General features: G+C 45.1%; 1 protein-coding gene across 1 annotated transcript in view; it reads left to right on the top strand.

Moving 5' to 3' along the window:
* Positions 1-26,488, top strand: part of LOC112260408 (chloride channel protein 2) — a 69,834-nt gene that overhangs the window by 37,504 nt on the left and 5,842 nt on the right. Inside the window, exons 3-22 of the mRNA XM_024435481.2 lie at positions 7,291-7,422; positions 8,867-8,995; positions 9,463-9,596; positions 9,921-10,001; positions 10,595-10,618; positions 11,063-11,141; positions 11,222-11,347; positions 11,485-11,569; positions 11,739-11,840; positions 18,262-18,364; positions 18,664-18,819; positions 19,074-19,143; positions 19,239-19,349; positions 20,985-21,198; positions 21,408-21,541; positions 21,915-22,174; positions 22,584-22,796; positions 23,178-23,243; positions 23,685-23,723; positions 23,848-23,952. Of these exons, the coding sequence (XP_024291249.1) occupies positions 7,291-7,422; positions 8,867-8,995; positions 9,463-9,596; positions 9,921-10,001; positions 10,595-10,618; positions 11,063-11,141; positions 11,222-11,347; positions 11,485-11,569; positions 11,739-11,840; positions 18,262-18,364; positions 18,664-18,819; positions 19,074-19,143; positions 19,239-19,349; positions 20,985-21,198; positions 21,408-21,541; positions 21,915-22,174; positions 22,584-22,796; positions 23,178-23,243; positions 23,685-23,723; positions 23,848-23,952 (2,363 nt within the window). The remainder of the gene's footprint in view (positions 1-7,290; positions 7,423-8,866; positions 8,996-9,462; positions 9,597-9,920; positions 10,002-10,594; positions 10,619-11,062; positions 11,142-11,221; positions 11,348-11,484; positions 11,570-11,738; positions 11,841-18,261; positions 18,365-18,663; positions 18,820-19,073; positions 19,144-19,238; positions 19,350-20,984; positions 21,199-21,407; positions 21,542-21,914; positions 22,175-22,583; positions 22,797-23,177; positions 23,244-23,684; positions 23,724-23,847; positions 23,953-26,488) is intronic.

Raw genomic sequence — 26,488 nt, 5'->3', positions numbered from 1 at the left:
CGGTCTGAACATTAACATGCATTCCTTGCAGTACGGTTTTGGAAGAACCCGATCTTTCATACCAGCGAGAAATTATTTTCAAATAACAAAAGGTTAAATTGATACACCTTTATAGGGTTAGTGTTCCCACACGACAATATCTCCATGTTACAGCGCGTGTTTACGGAAAACAGATGGAAGACAGAATCGACGACCTGTGCTAATTAGCTATCTGTGTCTCCTAACACCTGTGTGTGTGTAAACGGAAGATGGATGCCTCAAACGTGCTGCTACTGAAAAATATTGTTGGCTGCAATTGTTTTAAAACCAGTTATATTTGATTTATTTTTATTTCACCTTTTAAAGTGAAATAAAGTTCTCATTTCCAACTGCGACCTAGCCAGTTAACATGAACTCAATTTTGCACTTGTGAAAATATTTTGACATGATGGGTCCCATCATGTTGCTCAGTTGGTAGGTGCTTGCAACAGTATGGTGCTTGCAACATCAAGGTTGGGGGTTCAATTCCCACTGGGGACCAATACGAAAACGCATGAAAATGTATGCAATCACTATTGTAAGTCGCTCTGGATAAGAGTGTTTACGAAAATGTGAAAGTAGGAAGATTTATGTTTCCAGAACCATACCGCAATTGAGAATCGATTCACTTTTATATGGAGTTTTTGGCTGTTTTGGCTTCTAGAGCCAAACAGAACATGTAAGGTCCTTAGACTATAAGGATTAACGTTAGGTTCCTTTAGTCCATTATTGGACTTCTTGCCCTGCTGCCGAGTGGCTTTACTTACTATATTGATACTGAACGTTCTTTTTCAGTTTTATGTCTGCATACTTATCTGCCTCTACCGCGAACGTGTCGCAAATGTCATGCGCTCGTTCTCTTTTTTAAGTGCAACAGCAGTGCTTTCAGCCTAGCATTGCCGCTATGGTGTAAAGTTCGAATATCTGCACCCATTTATTCCAACGTGTCCCGACGGAACTAGGGTCACTTTCAGTTTCAAACTGTGCGATTGCTGGCGCCATTTCAATGTCCTTTTAGCTAGCTACCAGCTTGCAAGCGTTAGCGTGCTAGCCTAGCTTGCTAATCACGAGTGAAAATCCTTTACTTTTCTTGCTTGTAATCCATCTCGTTTTTAATCCTCGTCGCCATGGTAATACTCCATATGCATGAATAATAAAGTAATGTCCAGACACAGTTCAGTTGATGGTCGTTTATCTAGAAGCGTTGCATGGTTGACACACACATGTTCAGTGGTTGACTGACAACCATAACCTGTAGTGCTATGGCTCTGCCACGAGGTGTCCTATTACACTAGTGTAGTCGTAAACAATGTAATCAATGTTACTGCACTGTCGGACCTAGAAAATGACATGTATGTGTGCCTGTGTGCGCGTATTCCAACTCAATGTGTTTGTGTGCATACGTGTGTGTGTGTGTGTGTGCATGCTCGCCTGAGTGTGTCTGCACGCCCGTGCGTATGGGCAAGTGAGGTGCCAGTCAGCAGGTGCCCTGGCTGGCGGTTGTCAACGGGGCCTATCACGTTGCCATGAACACAGTTGTGCCCCTGCTTACCCACTGTTCCCTTGGGGACCTCAATGTCCCCCTGTGACCTGCCCCATCACTCTCTGTCTGTCAGCTGTTCTCTCTCTCTCTCCCTCCCTCCCGCTGTCGCTCTTGCTCTCGCTCTCAATTCAATTCAAAGGGCTTTATTGGCATGGGAAACATATGTTTTCATTGCCAAGTGAAGTAGATAATAAACAACAGTGAAGTAAACAATAATATATCCCTCTCCGCCTGCTGTTAACTGCGGTTCTGTCTCTCTCTTGATTTATCATGCCTCTCCCTCTTATCTCTTTCCTTTTCCCCCTCTTCCTCCATCTTTCTCTCTCACTTGTCCATCTCTCCCTCCCCACGTCAATATTCCTCTTCCCATCTCTCACAAAGATAAGACCATGTTTGGATTTCAAATCAGTAGTACACGTTTATTGAAGGATAAAGTCATATTTATGTCCTTGTGGCAGTGAAGGGCCATTGGCTAAGTAGAGAAGATGTCCAGCGACTGTGTCAGTAGAGCACGTTGGGTGTCTAGAGGGACACAGTCTACGAACGCTCTAGATACGGAACCCGTACAATACCAGACTTTGCCAATTCATAGAGAAAGGAGAATACATTGAGTCCAATGGAGCCTCTTTTCACTGACCTAACTTTATCTATATATATATTTTGCATACCTGCCCATAGCCTCTCAGAGGTCCTGTCCCAAATGGGACCCTATCCCCTAGTGCACTACTTTTGGGGCCCATAGGGCTCTGGTCAAAAGTAGTGCACTTTAAAGGGAATAGGGTTTTGTTTGGCACATGGCCTTTGAGAGGCTATGGGCTGATATGTCTGTGGAGTAAGACAAAGACAGACGTATAGAGCACTTGAAAGAAACTTGAATGAAATAGTTAGGTCAGCTAAAAGAGACTTCATTGGTCTCAATGTATTCTCCTTTTCTGTAAACTGGCAAACGTCTGGAATTCTACTGGTTCAGTATTTAGAGAATGTAAAGACTGTCCCTCAAGACACTCTGTGTTCTGCTGACACAGTTTGCTGTGCCTTTTCTGTATTTAATGAATGTCCCTTCGTTGCCACAATGATACTAATATTACTTTACCTTACAAAAACATATACTATAGTGCAGTTTGTATAGTGCAGTTTGATTAGTGCAGTTTAAAGCGATTTTTACAGTTAACAACTGTAGCTATTTCACATGCTGATATTGACTTTGGTTTTACTGAGTTATCATTGGCTAGAACTCGAATTGCTAGGGGGCTGGCCCACGTGGAGGAAAATGTAGGGAAAATGGCGCAGCAGAGCTTTCAAACTAGGGATTTCGTGGCTAATCGAGGTAAGACAGTAATTCTACTAATACATTATTCATGTATGAATTACACATGATACATCCAGCCCAAAGAGGGATGTTGAAAAAATACCTAATAATCTCCAAAGTTCTGGAGCATGCCTTTAAAGGAAAAATACACCCAAAACCACAAATTCCTATAATTTACAGTGTTAAGTAACACTATGAGAACAACACGTTTTGTTTTTCAAGTCAAGTTTTTATCACATACACAAGTACAGTGAAAGGCCTTTCTTGCTTGCTCTATCCCAACAATGCAGTAGTAATCAATATCAGTAGTACTATATTTTTTGTTATTAAAAAAATTAAGTAGAACAAAAACACACAAGAAATGTTAATAAGAACATGCAAAAGTAAGTAAGCTACAGTTGAAGTTGGAAGTTTACATACTCCTTAGCCAAATACATTTAAACTCAGTTTTTCACAATTCCTGACATTTAATCCTAGTAAAAATTCCATGTCTTAGGTCAGTTAGGATCACCACTTTGTTTTATGCATGGGAAAATGTCAGAATAACAGTAGAGAGAATGATTTATTTCTTTCCCACAATAAGTTGGGTGAATTTTGGCCCATTCCTCCTGACAGAGCTGGTGTAACTGAGTCAGGTTTGTAGGCCTCCTTGCTCGCACACGCTTTTTCAGTTCTGCCCCCAAATTTTCGAAAGGATTGAGGTCAGGGCTTTGTGATGGTCACTCCAACACCTTGATTTTGTTGTCCTTAAGCCATTTTGCCATAACTTTGGAAGTATGCTTGGGGTCATTGTCCATTTGTAAGACCCATTTGCGACCAAGTTTTAACTTCCTGACTGATGTCTTGAGATGTTGCTCATGATGCCATCTATTTTGTGAAGTGCACCAGTCCCTCCTGCAGCAAAGCACTCCCACAACGTGATGCTGCCACCCCCGTGCTTCGCGGGTGGGATGGTGTTCTCCGGCTTGCAAGCCTCCTCCTCCAGATCAGGAACACCCTCCAGGAGGCAGGCGTATCTGTGTCAAAGGTCAACAATCAAGAGAAGACTTCACCAGAGTAAATACAGAGGGTTTACCACAAGATATAAACCATTAGTAAGACTCAAAAACAGGAAGACCAGATTAGAGTTTGGCAAAAGAAAAACATCTAAAAAAGCATGTACAGTGAATTCTGAAGTGTTTAGGGCTATATTATGATCTGCTCAGATTCAGCCAAATGCATGAACTCATTGGACGGCGCTTCACAGTGCAGATGGACAATGCCCTGAAGCGTACTGAGAAAACAACCCAATACTTTTTTAAGGCAAATAAGTGGAATGTTCTGCAATGGCCAAGTAAATCACCTTACCTGAATCCAATTGAGCATTTCACTTGCTGAAGGCAAAACACCCCAAGAACAAGCAGGAACTGAAGACAGCTGCAGTAAAGGCCTGGCAGAGCATCACCGGGGAAGAAACCCAGCATCTGGTGATGTCTATGGGTTCAAGACTTCAGGCAGTCATTGAGTGGAAAGGATTTGCAACCAAGTATTAAAACTCACAATTTAATTTATGATTGTTAGTTTGTCCAATTACTTTTGAGCCCTTAGAACTGGGGGGCTTTGTATAAAAATGGTTGTAATTCCTGCACGTTCATACAATAATTTTGACAAAACCCTTAAATTAAAGATGAAAGTCTACACTTAAAGCACATCTTGATTGTTCTGTTTCAAATCTATTGTGGTGGCGTACAGAGCCAAAATGATGCAAATTGTGTCACTGTTCAAGTACTTATGGACCCGACTGTATAGGGGTAATGTGACTAGACATCAGAATATATGATAAACAGAGAAGCAGCAGCTTGTGTGTGTGTGTGTGTGTTTAGAGTCAACATGAATGTGTGTGTGTGTGTTTAGAGTCAACATGAATGTGTGTGGGTGTTATGTTAATGTGAACAAATTGTGTGTTTGTTTGAGTGTGTGTTGGTGTTTCAGTGTGAGTGAGTATGTAGAGTGTGCATAGAGTCAGAGGAAAAAAAACAACAAATAAAACAGAAGGGTAAATGCACATAGTCTGTGTAGCCATTTTGTTAGCTATGTAGCAGTGTTATGGCTTGGGGATAGAAGCTGTTCAGGAGCCAGTTGGTGTCAGAGTTGTTGGTACGGTACCGGTTGCCATGCGGAAGCAGAGAGAACATTCTATGGCTTTGGGTGGCTGGAGTCTTAAGTAGACTGCAAAACCCACAATGCAATAGCTAGCAAAGGTAGCAAACAATAATACCAAAGACAATATCAGCATGTGAAGTAGCTATAGTAGTTAACTGTAAAATCTCCTTAACAAACTGCACTATCAATTTAGGAGTTTACAATCTCAACATATTCAACCTGCAAACCTGGTCTTATAGACTAGACGTAACATTTATTTTTTTATTTCACCTTTATTTAACCAGGTAGGCCAGTTGAGAACAAGTTCTCATTTACAACTGCGACCTGGCCAAGATAAAGCCAAGCAGTGCGACAAAACAACAACATAGTAAATGTAAATCCGAGAAACTCAAATGGATATGATATGTTACGTTTGGTATGGTTACACAAGACAGATGGTTATTTAAGGCAACAAAAATAAAGTAGGCTGGTTGGTCGTATTACAACGCGAATGTCTAGCAACCCAAAAGTTGCGAGTTTGAATCTTATCACTGACAACTTTAGCATTTTAGCTAACTACCAACTTTTCAACTACTTAGCATGTTAGCAAAGAAATGAATACATACCATACGAAACGTAACATATCACACTAAATGGAGAATCTCAGATTTACGTACAGACTAATATGAATACGAATGCTTTGAGACCAGATTGAGCATTGTGATAATAATTCATAGAAAGATGACTTTTAGATCGTGAAAATGTCTATCGTCAGATGTCAGGATTGGCCAATGTCATAACGCATGATGTTATATTCTCGCTCAAATAAACCATTGATTGTCTTTTTGCGATAATCCCGACCTCGAGAAATTTGTCATTTAACAGAGGTTCACATTTCTCCTATTTTTCTGATTCAGTCTGTGGTGTTTAGCTTAGCGCTGTTACGAACTTAAGACGTCGATCTGCAGGTGCTGGAAAGGGTTAGGCTTAGGGGAAAGGTAACATGCTTAGTTGCAAAGTAGCAAAAAAGTAGTAAGTAGTTGAAAAGGTGCTAAAATGCTAAATTTGTCAGTGACGGAATTTGAATCCGCAACCTTTGGGTTGCTAGACGTTCACGTTATATGCCAACCAGCCACCCACTCGAGTTTTTGACTTAAGTAACCATCTGTCTTATGTAACCACACCAAACGTAACATATCGTACTAATTTGAGTGTTTCGGATTTACGTTTACATTTTAGCACCTTTTCAACTACTTACTACTTTTTCGCTACTTTGCAACTAAGCATGTTACCTTTCCCCTAATCCAGTCTATGATACAAGGCTATGTCATACCGGCTGTATTTCTGCCTGTGTGAGTTCAGATACACATGAAAAACATTAAATGACCCCAGGAATCGATAGAACATTGCTCAGAGATGCACAAATACGATATAACATTCAAAATGGGTGAATCTTCCTCACAGCAGGAAAATAATCCAGCAGCCACAGGAAATGTGAATAATTGAGTGGATTCATCCTACATTTTAGTAGGAATGAATCCCTTTTTCATGAGGTTTTTTTCTTTTTTGAATTTGACGCCTTTTTCTCCCCAATTTCGTGGTATCCAATTGTTTTTAGTAGCTACTATCTTGTCTCATCGCTACAACTCCCGTATGGGCTCGGGAGAGACGAAGGTTACACAACCCGTCCTCCGATACACAACCCAACCAAGCCGCACTGCTTCTTAACACAGGCCCAACCAAGCCGCACTGCTTCTTAACACAGCGCGCATCCAACCCGGAAGCCAGCCGCACCAATGTGTCGGAGAAAACACCATGCACCTGGCAACCTTGGTTAGCTCACACCCGGCCCGCCACAGGAGTCGCTGGTGCGCAATGAGACAAGGACATCCCTACCGGCCAAGCCTAACGATGCCAATTGTGCGTTGCCCCACAGACCTCCCGGTCGCAAACCCAGAGTCTCTGATGACACAGCTGGCGCTGCAGTACAGCGCCCTTAACCACTGCACCACCCAGGAGGCCCAAGTCTCTCTCTTTCCACCCATCACTAAGTCCACTCATTCCCTTTCTCATTCATTCAGCTCAACATGTTGGAATGCTGATCCATCCTTCCCACTGGCTTTTCACACAGTGTTCCTTCTGTACACATTTCTCTTTTCTTATTTTTTGTGCTCTCTCTCTCTCTGCCTGTTACTGTGACTATTCCTCTTGTGCTTCATTTTCCTATGGTTTTCCCTCTCTCCTTTCTCTCCCACCCATCTCTCCCTTTCCTCCCTCTCTCCTCTCCCCCTCTGTCCAGTGTGTACGTCTCGCTGTCAGAAGTTCCTGATCTCGCGTGTGGGCGAGGACTGGATCTTTCTCATCCTACTGGGTCTGGTCATGGCCCTGGTCAGCTGGGTGATGGACTATGCTATCGCCTTTTGTCAGCAAGGTGAGAGAGAGGGATGAAGTGGGAGAGAGAGAGAGATATATTCTCGGGTGTAGTCATGGCCCTGGTCAGAGTGGTCAGCTAAGTGATGGACTAGGCCATAGCCTAGGCTCTAAGGGTATGGAAGGAGAGAGAGAATGGGACAGAGGGAGGGAGAAAGAAAGAACGGAACAGAGGGAGGGAGAAAGAGAGAACGGGACAGAGGGAGGGAGAAAGAGAGAACGGGACAGAGGGAGGGAGAAAGAGAGAACGGGACAGAGGGAGGGAGAAAGAGAGAACGGGACAGAGGGAGGGAGAAAGAGAGAACGGGACAGAGGGAGGGAGAAAGAGAGAACGGGACAGAGGGAGGGAGAGAAAGAGAGAACGGGACAGAGGGAGGGAGAAAGAGAGAACGGGACAGAGGGAGGGAGAAAGAGAGAACGGGACAGAGGGAGGGAGAAAGAGAGAACGGGACAGAGGGAGGGAGAAAGAGAGAACGGGACAGAGGGAGGGAGAAAGAGAGAACGGAACAGAGGGAGGGAGAAAGAGAGAACGGGACAGAGGGAGGGAGAAAGAGAGAACGGGACAGAGGGGAGAGAAAGAGAGAACGGGACAGAGGGAGGGAGAAAGAGAGAACGGGACAGAGGGAGGGAGAAAGAGAGAACGGGACAGAGGGAGGGAGAAAGAGAGAACGGGACAGAGGGAGGGAGAAAGGGAGAACGGAACAGAGGGAGGGAGAAAGGGAGAACGGAACAGAGGGAGGGAGAAAGAGAGAACGGAACAGAGGGAGGGAGAAAGGGAGAACGGGACAGAGGGAGGGAGAAAGGGAGAACGGGACAGAGGGAGGGAGAAAGGGAGAACGGGACAGAGGGAGGGAGAAAGGGAGAACGGGACAGAGGGAGGGAGAAAGGGAGAACGGGACAGAGGGAGGGAGAAAGAGAGAACGGAACAGAGGGAGGGAGAAAGGGAGAACGGAACAGAGGGAGGGAGAAAGAGAGAACGGAACAGAGGGAGGGAGAAAGAAAGAACGGGACAGAGGGAGGGAGAAAGGAGAGAACGGGACAGAGGGAGGGAGAAAGAAAGAACGGGACAGAGGGAGGGAGAAAGAGAGAACGGAACAGAGGGAGGGAGAAAGAGAGAACGGAACAGAGGGAGGGAGAGAAAAGAAAGAACGGAACAGAGGGAGGGAGAAAGAAGAGAACGGGACGGAGGGAGGGAGAAAGAAAGAACGGGACAGAGGAGGGAGGGAGAAAGAAAGAACGGGATGGAGGGAGGGAGAAAGAGAGAACGGGACAGAGGGAGGGAGAAAGAGAGAACGGGACAGAGGGAGGGAGAAAGAAAGAACGGGATGGAGGGAGGGAGAAAGAGAGAAAGGTAGCTGGCGTGAGAGCGAGGGAGATATTCCGAGCCCCCCTAGTGTAAAAAAACGTTTATTTCATTGGTTTAATGTATCTCTGTGTCTGTGCAGCTCAGAAGTGGATGTACGGGGGACTGGACAGTAACATGCTCCTGCAGTACCTGGCATGGGTCACCTACCCAGTGGTGCTCATCACTTTCTCAGCAGGGTTCACACAGATACTGTCCCCACAGGCTGTGGGTAAGAGACACACCCACGCTCAAGTGTGACACACACACATACACACACACGCAATTACATGAATGGGCGTGCAGACACACACACACACACACACATACACACATGTACTCTCTCATTCAATTTCACCTCACACCTAAATTCATTGCTAATCATGCACACTCATATATGTAAATACCTCATTTCCATACAGAATGAAACACTGTGCATGATTGTTTAAAGGTCACAGATGTATGGAGTGGACTCCGTTCACAAGAGTAGTTGGCAAAGGTTATACAACTTCAGGACATCCTTGACTATATCCTTGAAACCGCTAGTACTGACAGCCTTGAATACATACATAATCTTGAAGTTGATGCATGAATATACCTTTTACTCCCCTTCCTTCTCTCTCCCTCCTCCCTCCCCCTCCTCCGGCCCTCTCCTCTCCCACCTCTGCTCTTCCTCCTTTCTCTTCTCTTCTTTCTCAGGTTCGGGTATCCCAGAGATGAAAACCATTCTGAGAGGCGTAGTGCTGAAGGAATATCTCACCTTTAAAACCTTTGTGGCCAAAGTTATTGGGCTGACCTGTGCTCTGGGCAGTGGCATGCCCCTGGGAAAGGAGGTGGGAAACCCCTAGTGGACTGTTACAGAATGAAAGGGATATGTTTGAAATTCCTGCGTTCGTGTTTATCAAGCATCTCAGAGTAGAAGTGCTGATCTAGGAACGGTTTTGCCTTTAGATCATAATGAATAAGGTTATGGACACGGGGCGACCTGATCCTAGATCAGAAGTCCTACTCTGAGAGGCTTTATGAATACGGGCCCTGATCTGAAATGTGTTTAGTTCTGGCTTTTCTTTCTCCCTTTCCCCCTCCCTCATCCTATAAACCCCTACCCCTCCATCTCTCTCTTTCTCTCTCTCTCTCTCCTCCGATCACTCTCTCAGGGCCCATTCGTTCATGTGGCCAGTCTCTGTGCAGCCCTCCTGAGCAAGTTCTTGGCTGCCTTGTTTGGTGGACTCTACAAGGTGAGAGACCCCCCCACCCCACACACATACACATACCCACACACACACACACACACACACATACACACACACACCTAACCTTTAACCCTTCACACACGCTTACTCCCACTCAATTTGGTTTAGTATCTGTGTGGTGCCTGTCTGACCAGCCTGCCACCCCTCCAGGACCCACTCTCACCTCCACTCACCTGAGTCCAACCCTGGGCTCCAGTCTGGCTCCTGTCTATGGTTCTCAGTCTGCCAAGAGATTACTTTCTCTGCCATACACCACCCAAGACTTGGAGGAAGAGGAGGGAAAGGAGGAGGAGGAGAACAAGGAGAGGGAGGGAAAGGGAGATGAAGGAAGAAAGTGTCAAGTCAGCAAGAGTCAAATAAGACTGTCTGCTTTATAGAGCTTCCATATTGATCGGTGTCAGCGCTCAATCCATTTGAACCCAGTCACTATAAGAGATTGCATATACTTTCCGTCCAAAAAAAAACAACGCAATGACGCATCAAAGAGAATATCCCAGAAGATTTTGGTCTCTGCTTTTCTTCTTTTGAACTCTTAGGTACTCACTCAGATTTCTGTCTTTTCCCACTTACTGCTTAAGGAAGAGCCCTTTGAGGGAAACAAGGTACGAGTGCACGTGTGTCTGAGTATGTGCACATCTCAGAGTTTCCACGTTTCATGTACACATGTTGGAGCGTCATGTGAGCATCATTCCATTTCTAATCAAGGGTTCCTATTATATTCTATGTGAATGACACATGACATCTCCCTTGACTTCATGTTAGTCTGTTCATTCTAGAATTCCTCTCTGTGACTCCATTGTAATTCCAATGCCCTAGGCCTTCCTCTTTACCAGAAATGTGTATATGTGTATGTGTGTTTACGTGTGTGTGTGTGTGTGTGTGTGTGTGTGTGTGTGTGTGTGTGTGTGTGTGTGTGTGTGTGTGTGTGTGTGTGTGTGTGTGTGTGTGTGTGTGTGTGTGTGTTTGTGTGTGTGTGTGTGTGTGTGTGTGTGTGTGTGTACTATGGGTGCTTGCACATACGTGTGTGTGTGTTCCTATTCCTACAGAATGAGCTGAGGAACACTGAGATGCTATCAGCAGCGTGTGCAGTGGGGGTAGGCTGCTGCTTCGCTGCCCCCATTGGAGGTAATTAGAATATACTTTGGGTGAGAAATACAATAAGTGAAAGAATGGTGTTACTGCAAAAATGTGTGTGTGTGTTGCAGGTGTGCTCTTCAGCATTGAGGTAACGTCTACGTTCTTTGCGGTGAGGAACTACTGGAGGGGCTTCTTCGCTGCCACCTTCAGCGCCTTCATCTTCAGAGTATTGGCTGTGTGGAACCAGGACGAAGGTGAGGAGGTGTGTGTGAGTGTGTGTAAGGGGAAGGGCTTTGGGTCTACGTCACTGAGTCAATAGTTAGTCGGTGGTGACTCATGTTATTCCTCCCTATTTCTCTTTCTCTCTCTTCTCTCTATGTCTTTCACTCAGAGACCATCACAGCCCTCTTTAAGACACGTTTCCGCCTGGACTTCCCCTTTGACCTCCAGGAGCTGCCAGCCTTTGCCATCCTGGGGTACGGTTTCTGACTCCTCATTCTGATCACTTCAATGGCTATTGGCTTCAATGACTATTGGCTATTGACTATTGGCTTCAATGGCTGTTGGCTTCAATGGCTATTGGCTATTGGCTTCAATGGCTATTGAACTAGAATGGTGTGTGACACTGTCCCCTCTCCTCCTCAGGATTGCGTGTGGTTTTGGTGGGGCTCTCTTTGTCTACCTGAACAGACTGATAGTAGAGTGTATGAGGAAACAGAAGACAATCAACAAGTTCCTGCTCAGGAAGTGAGTCTAACACACACACGCACACACACACACACACAACTTCATACACTGCTACACACACCAAACACACACACACAGCGCCGGCTCACCCTTTACGTGGACCACACACTGCGCCTTGGCGGCCCAGACAAAAATAAAAAATATTTGTACAAATTTGAGAGAGAGTTTGAAAGAAAACACTTTTGAGAGTTGGAATTCTATAATACAGAAGGTGCAGCACGACTACAAATAAACTAACGTTCTCTCAAGTCATGTTTTGGACCCAAGGGTTATGAGGTGTGAGGCCCCCAATCATATTTCACTTTGGGCCCCCAAAAGGCTAAAGCCCTGAGTTCTTTCGTACATGAACAGCAGTGTATTATAGTGAAGATAAACACTGTAAAACAGGATGGGAGCACCTGAGCAACACCCACTTTTTTCAACCAGAAAATGATCATGATCCTTTTGGGTAATTTGTTATTTTCAATGATTAGTCATGTTTTGAGCTAGTAGGTGTGTCAATGTTATAAATGATATAATAAGGAAGAGATTGCATTTTGCGTCCAGGTCACCTCAAGATGAATGGCTTTGACCACTGGAATGTTTTACTTCCTTCCGCACACCACTGTTTTAGTTCAGGGCCGTTAGGAAGCACTACCGTAGTTGCACCACTGTTTTAGTTCAGGGCCGTTAGAAAGCACTACCGTAGTTGCACCACTGTTTTAGTTCAGGGCCGTTAGAAAGCACTACCATAGTTGCACCACTGGTGTATAAAAGGCACCTGCAAAATATATATTTTTTAATCTATTTTGTTGTGGTTTTTTATGTTGTTTCATGTCCGACGGTGTTGGTCACATGGTGTTGTTACATATCATTTGAGAAGTGCTCACCGTGAACAAATTCAATTTGTAATTTCACTTTTCCTGTAAGAGCCATGATGAACATGGCTCGGACATGTCTTGGCTGTATTGCAGCCTCTGACTCTGCCTTCCATCAGCCTACTAAAGGTTGCACCTTTGCAGACAACTGCATGTCCGGTAGGGACCTCGCAATAGAGAAATAATCAGTAGGTCTAATATTACGTGATTAAATCTGTGGGGGGAAGAAAAACAAAATCCTCCCCAAACCGTGTAGAGGCATTTAACACCATTCTGCACTTTGCCATCCATTTCCCAACATCAATCGGTTAAATGACATTGTTAAAACATTTTCATTCAGTTACAAAAGTAACAGTCCTGGGTGAGCCCACCGTGGCCGCTTTGAGGTTACAATGTAGCCAATATGTATGCTCTAAATGGAAAAGCACAGGATCATTTGTTTTGTCGATAAAAACAAACAGCTCTGCTTGGCTTGGTAAGGAACAGATCGAAATTCACCGGGGGGGAGGGGCTGGTCCAACTCAAGATGTCATAAAAAAATGATGCACCCCCTTCCCAAAGTAAAATATTTCCACATATAAATAAATGTAACACCCTCCCCCCTCATAGAATGAACTCAAAATAATGTTTACGACCACAAGTAACAATAACTGTAGCAACCCTGTGTTTATAAATATGGATATTTTTATGGGTACAGTCGCAGGGCTATGAGCTCACTCTCCCTGCTTGTTTCATTACACAACGATCAGCCGGCTGCAGACAATGATCAGCTAGGGGGAAATCAGATTTTTTACATTTGGATGCCATATTTATAATTATATAAAATATATGCAACAAATTCTCCACCAACAGGTTTCTGTGCCAATGCACCACACAACCAATTAACAAAGCGTACTGACTTCGGCACTTCAATATCATAGCTTGCGTTTTCAACAACACAATAAATAGACTATTTCAATCTTGACAAACAGAAAACACATCCCTCCCTACTTTGTAGGCCTACCCAGTATAGAAGGTGTCACGCCCTAACCGTAGAGAGCTTTATATGTCTCTATTTTGGGTTGGTCAGGGTGTGATTTGGGTGGGCATTCTATGTCCCTTTTTCTATGATTTGTATTTCTGTGTGTTTGGCCGGGTGTGGTTCTCAATCAGAGGCAGCTGTCTATCGTTGTCTCTGATTGAGAACCATACTTAGGTAGCCTTTTTCTCCACCTGTATTTGTGGGTAGTTTTCCATGTATAGTTGCCTGTGAGCACTATGTTGGCGTCACGGTTTTGTTTGATGTTTATTGTTTTGTTGGAGACATCTTATAATAAAGAAGTATGTGCGCTCACCACGCTGCACCTTGGTCTAGTCAATATGACGACTGTGACAGAAGGCTTGGCTTGACAATCTCTGAATGTCATTCAACTTTTTGATGTTTTGTAACAGATGTCTCTTTCCATTCATCAATTGGCCGCTGCACAGTTTGGATTGATTGCTTTTATTTGTACACAAAGATTTATACACAAAGATTTTTTCAAGTGACAGGGATTGCACAATAAAGTCGGGGGCGTATTATTTCTATTGTGGCAATGACATAGATACAGACACATCCCAAAGATGGAGACTAAAACATGCTCAACCTTCAGATGAGTATGAGGGGGGAGTTTAAAATACAATTCTTAAAAGCTTGTTTGGCCGGTAGATCATTTTTTAGATGTTAGGAACTGCTGGTGAACCATGATGTGCAGGCATAATCATAGTGACACTGGACTAGTGCACTTGCCATAGTCTTTAGGGTGTATATAGCTAGGTTCCCATCCAATTGGCGACAGATTTCACGTGAATGACCTAAAATCTTCACAAAAACAATATGCAATTTCTGTGCTGGATAACATGACAGGCAACATTTTAATTGACCGGACATTTGAGAAATTCCTTGGACATCCATATGCATTCAGATCCAACCTGGCGCAGCCAGCGGCATCAATATAGGGCGGCAGGGTAGCCTAGTGGTTAGAGCGTTGGACTAGTAACCGGAAGGTTGCGAGTTCAAACCCCCGAGCTGACAAGGTACTAATCTGTCGTTCTGCCCCTGAACAGGCAGTTAACCCATTCTTAACTGACTTGCCTGGTTAAATAAAGGCTGTCATTGAAAATAAGAATTTGTTCTTAACTGACTTGCCTGGTTAAATAAAGGTAAAATAAATAAAAAATAAACGAGGGCTGTTGGCCACATTTAAGTGTCCTTTAAAACAGCCTTTATCAAATTACGAAAACACTATTCCTTGTGTTTCCATGTGTAGCATATGCAACTTTTTTATCCAATTTTTTTTTTCTTTAGGTACTTTTCGAAAACAATAATTGTCCACCTCGCGGTTCAGCTGTCAAATATTTGAGCATTAAATGTATTAGGGCATTGTATGCAAAGGCTTAGGTGTCCACGGTATGATCATAGTTTAATAGGCTATATATGTCTTCACTGTTGACGTTGAGACTGGTGTTTTGCGGGTACAATTTAATGAAGCTGCCAGTTGAGGAAATTTGCTTTTCTTTCAAAAACAAGGGCATTTCCAAGTGACCCCAAACTTTTGAACGGTAGAGTATAAATATATAAAGGATGAGAAGCTTAGGCCTAATCCCAGAGAGATACAACACCGACATGCATTTCTTCATGTCAGATGGCTACTACTCTACAGATATAGACGTACAGAAGGAGGGTAATTTGTACATTTTAGATCCAAATATTTATATTGTTATTTTATAGGCATGAAACAGTCTTCCTCACCTCAAGTTCAACTGTCGGAGTCAGTTGGAGCGCCCGGGGAGCACTGCCTTCAGAAGAAGAGAGAATGTAACCCCACCACCCCAAAGCAACAACAAAAACGTTTGACAACCCTCCCCTATTTTGGACCACACTTCCCCCACAGTACATTTTGATCTGTGCCGAAGTAGTATCGCCAAAATAAGCCATTTCTAATATGTATGCTGCTAAAACAAGTTCATTTGAAACATTTTCATGGTGACATTGCTTCAGCGCCCCCCAAAAAATATGAATGTGCTTGCTGGGAATACAATTGTTCTATTCCTCATACTTTTTCTTCACGATTTGTTGTCAAATATGTAGCCTACTCCCTGTGGTTGTTGTTCAAAAACAATGTTAGTAGCCTAGTCCTGTAACTGCAGGCTACAGATTGGTTCAAATGTAAAAACCCTTTTTTCTCTTACACCTCTGGATCTAAGCCTTTTTTTCATTTTCCGCATACAATGACATACCCAAATCTAACTGCCTGTAGATCAGGACCTGAAGCAAGGATATGCATATTCTTGATACCATTTGAAAGGAAACACTGAAGTTTGTGGAAATGTGTAGGAGAATATAACACACTCAATCTGTTAAAAGATAATACAAACAAAAAAACATGAGTTTTCTATATTTTTTATTTTTATGATATTTGAAATGCATGAGAAAGGCCGTAATATAATATTGCAGTTTAGGCTCAGTTTAGATGTTGGCCACTAGATGGCAGCAGTGTGTGTGCAAAGTTTCAGATTGATCCAGTAAAGCATTGCAATACTGCACAATATTTTGTATTAAGTCTACCCAAGTGTGCCAAATTGGTCAATTGATACATTTTCAAGTACATAACTATAGAGAACATACAAAAATGATATGATAATACAAAATTAAAGTTTACACACTCCCAGGAATGTCATACTGTACATGATGGATTATTAGCTTATACACATCTAGATGGCCGGGCGGGGAGGGTGTGGAGCCAGAGACAGCAGAGGTTCAAACTGTAGAACCCAGTTCCTACATTTGAATATAAAAATGTATTTTATCAAACAAACTATACTACATTCTATCTCTGGGACCTTCAGGATGACAAACCAGAGCAAGATTATTGAATCCAAGTACATTATTTACCTTCAGAGGTGAATGCATCAAATCAGTTGTTGTGATAAAAGTTCTTGGTTGTTGTGCACTTTTTATATGGGTAGACTATGTCCTGGAAAGTTTGTTGTTACTTATAATGTCATCCTAGTCACATTAGCGCATGTTAGCATCAACCGTCCCAGTATAAGGACACCGATCCCATAGAGACATGAAGGTCAGTCAATCCGGAAAATGTCAAGAACTTTGAAAGTTTCTTCAAGTCCAGTCGCAAAAACCATCAAGCGCTATAATGAAACTGGCTCTCATGAGGACCGCCACAGGAAAGGAAGACCCAAAGATTTTTGATTCCAACCGCCGTGCCTTTGTGAGACGCATAGTAGGTGAATGGATGATCTCTGCATGTGTGGTTCCCACCGTGAAGCATGGAGGAGGAGGTGTAATGGTGTGGGTGTGCTTTGCTGGTGACACTGTCAGTGATTTATTCTTGAATTCAAGGCACACCTAACCAGCATGGCTACCACAGCATTCTGCAGCAATACGCCATCCCATCTGGTTTGTGCTTAGTGGGATAATGCTCAACAGGACAATGGCCAAAAACACATATCCAGGCTGTGTAAGGGCTATTTAACCAAGAAGGAGATTGATGGAGTGCTGCATCAGATGACCTGGCCTCCACAATCACCCGACCTCAATCCAATTGAGATATGCTTGTGATGAGTTGGACCGCAGAGTGAAGGAAAAGCAGCCAACAAGTGCTCAGCATATGTGAGAACTCCTTCAAGACTGTTGGAAAAGCATTCCAGGTGAAGCTGGGTCATATTTGAACAGTTTGGGCTAGAGCAGTGGTCTCCAACCATTTATTTCATAAAGGCTACTTCATACAAAAAGCTACTCATGTACAGCCTGCATATTTTGTTATTGTGTAGTTCTAATTCGATCAATAGAAACAAAGAACAGCACCGCATGCATAATGTAATTGCATTCTGGTTCTTAAAACCACACAATTTGAACAGAAACCATTCTACAGTAGTCTTCAGAATGTTGCCTTTTTAATTAAAGTAATGATGGACTGTCGTTTCTCTTTGCTAATTTGAGCTGTTCTTGCCATAATATGGAATTGGTCTTTTACCAAATAGGGCTATCTTCTGTATACCACCCCTACCTTGTCACAACACAACTGATTGGCTCAAACGCATTAAGAAGGAAAAAAATTCCACAAATTAACAGGCACACCTGTTAATTGAAATGCATTCCAGGTGACCACCTCATTTAGCTGGTTGAGAGATGTCAAGAGTGTTCAAAGCTTCCATCAAGGCAAAGGGTGGCTACTTTGAAGAATCTCAAAGACAAATAAAAATGTATTTTATATAACACTTTTTAGGTTACTACATGATTCCATATGTGTTTTTTCATAGTTTTGATGTCTTCACTATTATTCTACAATGTAGAAAATAGTAAAAAATTAAGAAAAACCCTGGAATGAGTAGGTGTGTCCAAACTTTTGACTGGTAATATATATAGGGCTTTGAACAAGAACTGTCAACTTGAAAATGCAAACTTGAGTTCACATAAAAATAATATTGCAAACGTATTATTAATTTATCATAGCGGGACACACTCACTCACTCACTCACTCACTCACTCACTCACTCACTCACTCACTCACTCTAATGACCCACAGCTCCTCGCTCCATGTCAGACGTCTGGTGTATCCTGCTATGGTCACCTTGATCATCTCAACCCTCACCTTCCCCCCTGGGTTTGGACAGTTCATGGCTGGACAGGTCAGAAGTTACACTTTTTTATTTTTTATATCTGTGTCTGTGTATCTGTCAACCACAATGTGTATGATACATTTTTCTAAATATTAGACCAAAGATGCAATTCATTTGTCTAAAACACCTTCCTTCCTTGTCCCCTTCATAGTATCTGATATTAAGGATCAGTTCTGTGTTGTCTTCACCGATCCTATTCTGTTAGATCAGATAATGGAAGGAGATGAGGAAAGGAAACCATTTGAGACTATTACGATTGATACAGTATATCCCATGCCTAACAGTTCTGTCGCTCCTTGTCTCCTCAGCTGACGCAGCATGAGTCCCTGGTGGCGTTGTTGGACAACCGAACATGGTGTCGGCAGGGCGTTGCCGAGGAGTTTGACTACATCAGCCACTCCCACGCCTGGAAACACCCCCAGGTTAACGTCTTCATCACTCTCATCCTCTTCATCGTCATGAAGGTACGTGTTTATTGATTTGAGATCGAGAGAGTGGGTTTCTGTGTGGGCTTGGGATAGGTGAGGCTGATGTCGTTTGTTTTAATCATTTTTATTAAACCTTTATTCATCCAGGTGAGTCGATTAAGAACACATTCTTATTTACAGTGATGGCCTGTCTCGGTGTGAATCTGTGATTGTGTTGATGTCAAATGTTCTGCCCCAGTGTGTCTGTTTTCAGTTTCCTCTATTACGTCTCTATCTTTATCTCTCCTCAGTTCTGGATGTCTGCAGTAGCTACCACCATGCCTGTGCCATGTGGGGCCTTCATGCCAGTTTTCCTCATTGGTAAGTCACTTGCTGTGTGTGCGAATTTGTGTATTTAGCCATACACACTAAAAACACCTGTATGTACACTAATGCTTTATGTATGGGATGTGCAGGTGCGGCATTTGGACGTTTGGTAGGCGAGACCATGGCAATCATGTTCCCTGATGGCATCCATGCTGATGGCAGTGTCTATCCTATAGTGCCTGGCGGCTATGCTGTAGTGGGTGAGTACATCACAAGTTGCATTAAAACAAACCTGTTTTTTGCTTTCAAGGCCCCATTACAGCTCTAACGTGTTCACTTATGGCTGAATCCGAACCTGAGACGACTGAATTTAACCATAGGCCCCTCCATTTTGGCTCTCTCTGATGTGATTGAATCGGCAGGCGGTGCACGACTAGTTGCACGACTAGGCACCATTACGGCTCTTACATGTCCACTTATGCTTAAAACAAAACCTGATACTTCACCACAGGGTCTATCTTGGCTGTTTCTGTTCTCTGATGTGATTGAATCGGCAGGCGGTGCACGACTAGTTGCACGACTAGGCACCATTACGGCTCTTACATGTCCACTTATGCTTAAAACAAAGACCCTGTGGTGAAGTATCAGGTTATCTTGGCTGTTTCTGTTCTCTGATGTGATTGAAACTGCAGGCGGAACTCCACCAGTTGCACTAAAACCAACCCGTTTTTTCATCTTCAAGGCCTCATTACAGCTATTTTGTATCTACTTATGGGAGCCATCTTGGATCTTTCTGTTCTCTAACATGATTGAAAAATGCAGGAGGGTGTGATGCCGAAGCTATTTTCGTCAATTGTGCTACCTTATTGAATGTGACTGGTGAAAATATATTATGCTACGATAAAGCAGACAAGCAGATTAAGGATTGAAATAAAAAGTTAAATCATTTTCTGCTCTTCGTTGATCTGATAGATTATGTGGGCGGCAGGGTAGCCTAGTGGTTAGAGCGTTGGACTAATAACCGTAAGGTACAAGGTACAAATCTGTCGTTCTGCCCCTGAACAGGCAGTTAACCCACTGTTCCTAGGCCGTCATTGAAAATAAGAATTTTTCTTAACTGACTTGCCTAGTTAAATAAAGGTATAATTTAAATAAAATAAAAAATAGATTAGTAGAATTTTTTTAATTTATCCGTTATTTTACCAGGTAAGTTGACTGAGAACACGTTCTCATTTACAGCAACGACCTGGGGAATAGTTACAGGGGAGAGGAGGGGGTTGAATGAGCCAATTGTAAACTGGGGATTATTAGGTGACCGTGATGGTTTGAGGGCCAGTTTGGGAATTTAGCCAGGACACCGGGGTTAACACCCCTACTCTTACGATAAGTGCCACGGGATCTTTAATGACCTCAGAGTCAGGACACCCATTTAACGTCCCATCCGAAAGACGGCACCCTACACAGGGCAGTGTCCCCAATCACTGCCCTGGGGCATTGGGATATTTTTTAGACCCGAGGAAAGAGTGCCTCCTACTGGCCCTCCAACACCACTTCCAGCAGCATCTGGTGTCCCATCCAGGGACTGACCAGGACCAACATGTAAATGTAACTATTACAATCACATCGCTAGCTTGAGCTTTCATTTGTTTTGTTGTCTAAAACAGTAAAGCTAACAAATAAATGTACAGTAGCATTGAGAACCTGTTCACCTATTGCTTATGAAACATGTTTTTTTTGTGGAGAGATGTAATGAATGAAATGTGGACTCACCCACTACTGATCCTGTGCTAACAGCCTTTCTGTACTCTCTGTAGTTGTAAAAAAAAAAAACGTTCCACCACTTTGGGCCAAGTCATATTCATCATCATCCATACTGTGTTTCCCTCCTCCCCCAGGTGCAGCGGCGTTGTCGGGGGCAGTGACTCACACGGTGTCGACAGCAGTCATCGTGTTTGAGCTGACGGGTCAGATCAGCCACATCCTGCCAGTGATGATAGCGGTGATCCTGGCCAACGCCGTTGCCCAGTCCCTCCAGCCCTCGCTATACGACTCTATCATCAGGATCAAGAAACTACCCTATCTCCCTGAACTGGGCATGGGGCACCACGAGTAAGTCTGTCTGTCCATCTTTCCTTTGCTTTATTCATGTCTCTATCTCCCTTGCTTTCTGTTACTCCCTTTTCTTTATTCTCTTATGTTTTCAACTGTCTTCTTGACTGATTCTCTCTTCTTAACATTATTTCTTGTCCTCTCTTCGTCTATCTCCTCTTTCATTCTTACCCCTTCTCCTGCTCTCTTCTCCTCCTCTCCTCCTTCAGGAAGTATAACATCCGTGTGGAGGACATCATGGTTAGAGACGTGCGTTACATCACTCTCTCCTCCTCCTACCGAGAGGTACAGGAGGTCCTGATGACTGGACAGCTGAAAACACTGGCCCTGGTTGAGTCCACAGGTAAGGGTACGTGTGCAACTGCACATCTGTAGTCAGCTATGAATCCAAGATGCATCCTTCCTCCATGACACCATGACACATGTCTCCCTCTCTACCGCTTTCCTTCTCTCCCGTGTCTTTCACTTCTTCCAGCCTTTTGTTTTTGTGTCCTATTCCATCTATTCCGTACTCTGCTTATTACTCTCCCTTACTGTTCCCTCTTTCTCTTCTCTCCTTTCTCCCCTATTCCCTGCACCCCTTTTCTCTTCCTCTATCTCCTCTCCCTTATTCTCCTTTACTCTTTTCTTCCCTATTTTGTCACTTTCCCTATCTTCCTATCCCACTCTTCCCCTCTCTCCCTCCCTCTCTCTCTCTCTCTCTCTCTCTCCCTCAGACTCTATGATCCTGTTGGGTTCTATAGAGCGCTCCCAGCTCCAGTCACTCCTGTCCCTCCAGCTGGGTCCAACGCGCAGGCTCGACCACCTCCGGAGGCACGCCCAGGACAACGGCACACACACACACACACTGGGCGCGCACACACACCTGACCAGCCTGGACACCATGGACAGTCCCCCCAGCCCACCCTGCACACACACACACTCCTACACCTCCAACTCCTCCAATACCAGCGCACGCCATGGGGTTCGCTTCCTGGTGAGTGTAGCGGAGGTGAGTCGGACTCCCGCTCACGTGAGGAGGTAGCCCTGCGTGCGACTTAAAGTCACTGTTACCGTCGAGAGTGGGGGGTAGTTTGGCTGAAGGTTCTTATCCATACATAATGTATGGATGTGTATGTGGATGGACAGATATTGCTTACAGAAAACGTGTGAGTCAGGGTGTGTGTTAGGAAAGGTGTGTGTTAGGATAGGTGTGTGTGTATGTACAGTAAGTGTGTGGGGCTGGTAGGGGACGTCTGAAGTTTGACTTACAGTATGTGGGGCATCTTCAGTACTTCAGTATGCCTTCTGCTGGCTACAGTACCTCTAACCTGTGTGTGTGTGTGTGTGTGTGTGTGTGTGTGTGTGTGTGTGTGTGTGTGTGTATATTGTGTGTCTCTATCTAGATCTCAACAGAGGAGTCCTCCTTCAGTGCAGCTGTGTCCAACTCTCAGCTGCCACTCAAATCTGCAATGAAAACTGTCCCTACTATTCACAACACAGAGACACCCAACAGTATACATACTCTCTCAATTAATAGAGACACGCCGACTCCCTCTCCTCTGTCAGGCTCTCAGCAGACCCTTTCCTGTGGTGACCCTGAGAGAGAGCTACTCGAGGTGAGTGTGAGTGTGTGTACGTGCATGTGTTTATGTTTCTGTGTGTATGCTCGTATCCTCATATGCCTCCTTCCTTTACATCCACTCTGTCCTCAGAGAGTCTTTAGTAACTTTAAGCCCCAGCTTTGCTGTCACATGACATTGCGCTGATGTTACGCCATTGCACCTCTCCTCCCTCTCCTTAGTAAGAGAAGCATAACAAGCGTTCTGCGTTGCAGTAACATTGCATTCATATTTACATCACCCACTATCCGTCTCCTCTCTCCTTATCAGCTGGTAAGACCATTTTAGAGTATAACGTTGCTGTAACGTTGTTTTTAGGTTGTGTTAACGTTGTGCTAACGTTCTGCTATGTTACTCCCTTCTCTCCCTGGCTTTAAGAGCCCGGCAGAGCCAGAGGCTCCTGAGAGCAGGGGGCCCAAACGAGTCAGGATCTCCATGGCGGCGGTAAGACTGCCGCCTGCATTAGAGCCCGTTGCTAAGTAACCGTTGCCTAGCGACCTAGCATAGAGCAAGTGACCGACCATAATCGCTTTGGGTACTTCTACCAGCCCAAAATATACTGTGGCTTTGTAACACTTTGTAGAGAGAGAGAAATGAGAAGGAGAGAGGAAGGCACAATTTACCAAATCTGAGTTAAGTAATTTTAGTGATTCAGCTGATTATTTAGCCAACAAAAGCTAAATCAGCAGTGACTCACAAAGCCAGCCGAGTAACAGCGTAGCTGCAGGGGCAGAAACATGCACTTTTGATTGTGGTCATGTGTTAGTCTCATTGTTTGGTATGTGTTGTTAGTCTTTTGCGCTCATATGCAATGGTGGTATGGATTCATTGTATATTTGTGTTTGTGTGTATGTGGGTGTAACCACTGTCTCTCTTTGTTTTCAGGAGTCCCCTGAAGTAGAGGATGACATGACCACAAACGAAGTAAGACTGAACTCTCTCATTGGTAAACTGGCGTGTCAGTCAAAGCTAAATGAAAATGCAGTGACTGATGTGAGAGCTTTATAGATGTTCTTTTATTGGCTGAGTTTTGAATCCACTCCCACAGATAGCAGAGTGGGAGGAGCAACAGCTGGACGAGCCAGTGGATTTCAACAACTGCAAGATAGACCCCGCCCCTTTTCAGCTTGTGGAGCGGACATCTCTGCATAAGGTGTGTCGTCACTCAATCTACCGATCTCTTACCGGTCTACATAGTTACCCAACTGATACGTCTTAGTTGTGAAGGTTTTTCTTGTGATACTTGTTGTCGTTGTTTCACTGCCAAGGCAGACATGAGCAGAGCATCTGCTAAATGACTCAAATCTAGAAATGTAACCAGGCTACAGGTGTCCGACAAAGGCTGAGTTCCATCCCTAAAAAAAATGGTTCTCTTCCCTCTGCCCTTAATGACCCCTTTGATTGATGGGGTTGGTGACCAGAGATATGATAACACACAGCTCCACTAGTCAGGAGCCTTTTATTACAAATAGAAGTCTCTGCACTAAACCATGGCATTTTTCTAATAGACAATTTGTTCTCAATTATGTTTTACCCTCTCTCTCTCTCATTCCCTCTCTCCCTTCCCTCTCTCTCTCTCTCCACCCCCCCTCTCTCTCTCCATCCCTCTCTCTCTCTCTCTCTCATTCCCTCTCTCCCTTCCCTCTCTCTCTCTCTCTCCACCCCCCTCTCTCTCTCCATCCCCTCTCTCTCTCTCTCTCTCATTCCCTCTCTCCATTCCCCCTCTCTCTCTCGCGCTCTCTCTCTCTCTCTCTCTCTCCACCCCCTCTCTCTCTCCATACCCCCTCTCTCTCTCTATCCCCCTCTCTCACTCTCTCTATCCCCCCTCTCTCTCTCTCATCCCCTCTCTCTCTCCATCCCCTCTCTCTCTCTCCATCCCCCTCTCTCCATCCCCCCTCTCTCTCTCTCCATCCCCCTCTCTCCTCCATCCCCTCTCTCTCTCTCTCTCCATCCCCCTCTCTCCTCCATCCCCTCTCTCTCTCTCTCTCATCCCCCCCTCTCTCCTCCATCCCTCTCTCTCTCTCTCTCCATCCCCTCTCTCCTCCATCCCCTCTCTCTCCTCCATCCCCTCTCTCTCCTCCATCCCCTCTCTCTCCTCCATCCCCTCTCTCTCCTCCATCTCTCTCTCTATCCCTCCTCTCTCTCTCCATCCCCCTCTCTCCTCCATCCCTCTCTCTCTCTCTCTCCATCCCCCTCTCTCACCCCATCCCTCTCTCTCTCTCTCTCCATCCCCTCTCTCTCTCTCCATCCCCTCTCTCTCTCTCCATCCCCTCTCTCTCTCTCCATCCCCTCTCTCTCACTCCATCCTCCTCTCTCTCTCTCCATCCTCTCTCTCCATCCTCCTCCTCCTCCATCTCTCTCTCCATCCCCCCCTCTCTCTCCATCCCCTCTCTCTCCTCTCTCTCCATCCCCTCTCTCTCTCTCCATCCCCTCTCTCTCTCCATCCCCCCTCTCTCTCTCCATCCCCTCTCTCCATCCATCCCCTCTCTCTCTCTCTCTCTCTCCATCTCCCTCTCTCTCTCTCCATCCCCCCTCTCCTCCATCCTCTCCATCCCCCTCTCTCTCTCTCTCCATCCCCTCTCTCTCTCTCTCCATCCCCCCTCTCTCTCTCCATCTCTCCCCCCTCTCTCTCTCCATATCCCCCCTCTCTCTCTCATCCCCTCTCTCTCTCCATCCCCCCTCTCTCTCTCTCCATCCCTCTCTCTCTCTCTCCATCCCCCTCTCTCTCTCTCTCTCCATCCCCCTCTCTCTCTCTCTCCATCCCCCCTCTCTCTCTCCATCCCCCTCTCTCTCTCTCCATCCCCTCTCTCTCTCATCTCTCTCTCTCTCCTCCATCCCCCTCTCTCTCCATCCCCTCTCTCTCTCTCCATCCCCCCTCTCTCCTCCATCCCCCTCTCTCTCTCTCTCCATCCCCCTCTCTCCTCCATCCCTCTCTCTCTCTCTCCATCCCCCTCTCTCTCCTCCATCCCCCTCTCTCTCTCCATCCCCCTCTCTCTCTCCATCCCCCTCTCTCTCTCCATCCCCCCCCTCTCTCTCTCCCCCCCCTCTCTCTCTCCATCCCCCTCTCTCTCTCTCATCCCCTCTCTCTCTCCATCCCCCTCTCTCTCTCTCTCCATCCCTCTCTCTCCATCCCCCTCTCTCTCTCTCTCCATCCCCTCTCTCTCTCATCCCCTCTCTCTCTCTCTCCACCCCCCTCTCTCTCTCCATCCCCCTCTCTCTCTCTCTCCATCCCCTCTCTCCTCCTCCATCCCCCTCTCTCTCTCTCTCCATCCCCCTCTCTCCTCCATCCCTCTCTCTCTCTCTCTCCATCCCCTCTCTCTCTCTCCATCCCCCTCTCTCTCTCTCTCCATCCATCCCCCTCTCTCTCTCTCCATCCCCTCTCTCTCTCTCCATCCCTCTCTCTCTCTCTCATCCCCCTCTCTCTCTCTCTCCATCCCCCCCTCTCTCTCCTCCATCCCCCTCTCTCTCCATCTCTCTCTCCTCCATCCCCTCTCTCTCTCCATCTCCCCCCTCTCTCTCCCTCCATCCCCCCCTCTCTCTCTCTCTCCATCCCCCCTCTCTCCATCCATCCCTCTCTCTCTCTCTCTCCATCCCCTCTCTCTCTCCATCCCCTCTCTCTCTCCATCCCTCTCTCTCTCTCTCTCCATCCCCTCTCTCTCTCTCCATCCCCCTCTCTCTCTCTCTCTCTC

The sequence above is a fragment of the Oncorhynchus tshawytscha genome, linkage group LG10 (genome assembly GCF_018296145.1).
Source record: "Oncorhynchus tshawytscha isolate Ot180627B linkage group LG10, Otsh_v2.0, whole genome shotgun sequence".
Lineage (NCBI taxonomy): Eukaryota > Metazoa > Chordata > Actinopteri > Salmoniformes > Salmonidae > Oncorhynchus > Oncorhynchus tshawytscha.
Note: the sequence above shows the minus strand (reverse complement) of the source record. Positions and strands in the feature narration are given on the sequence as shown.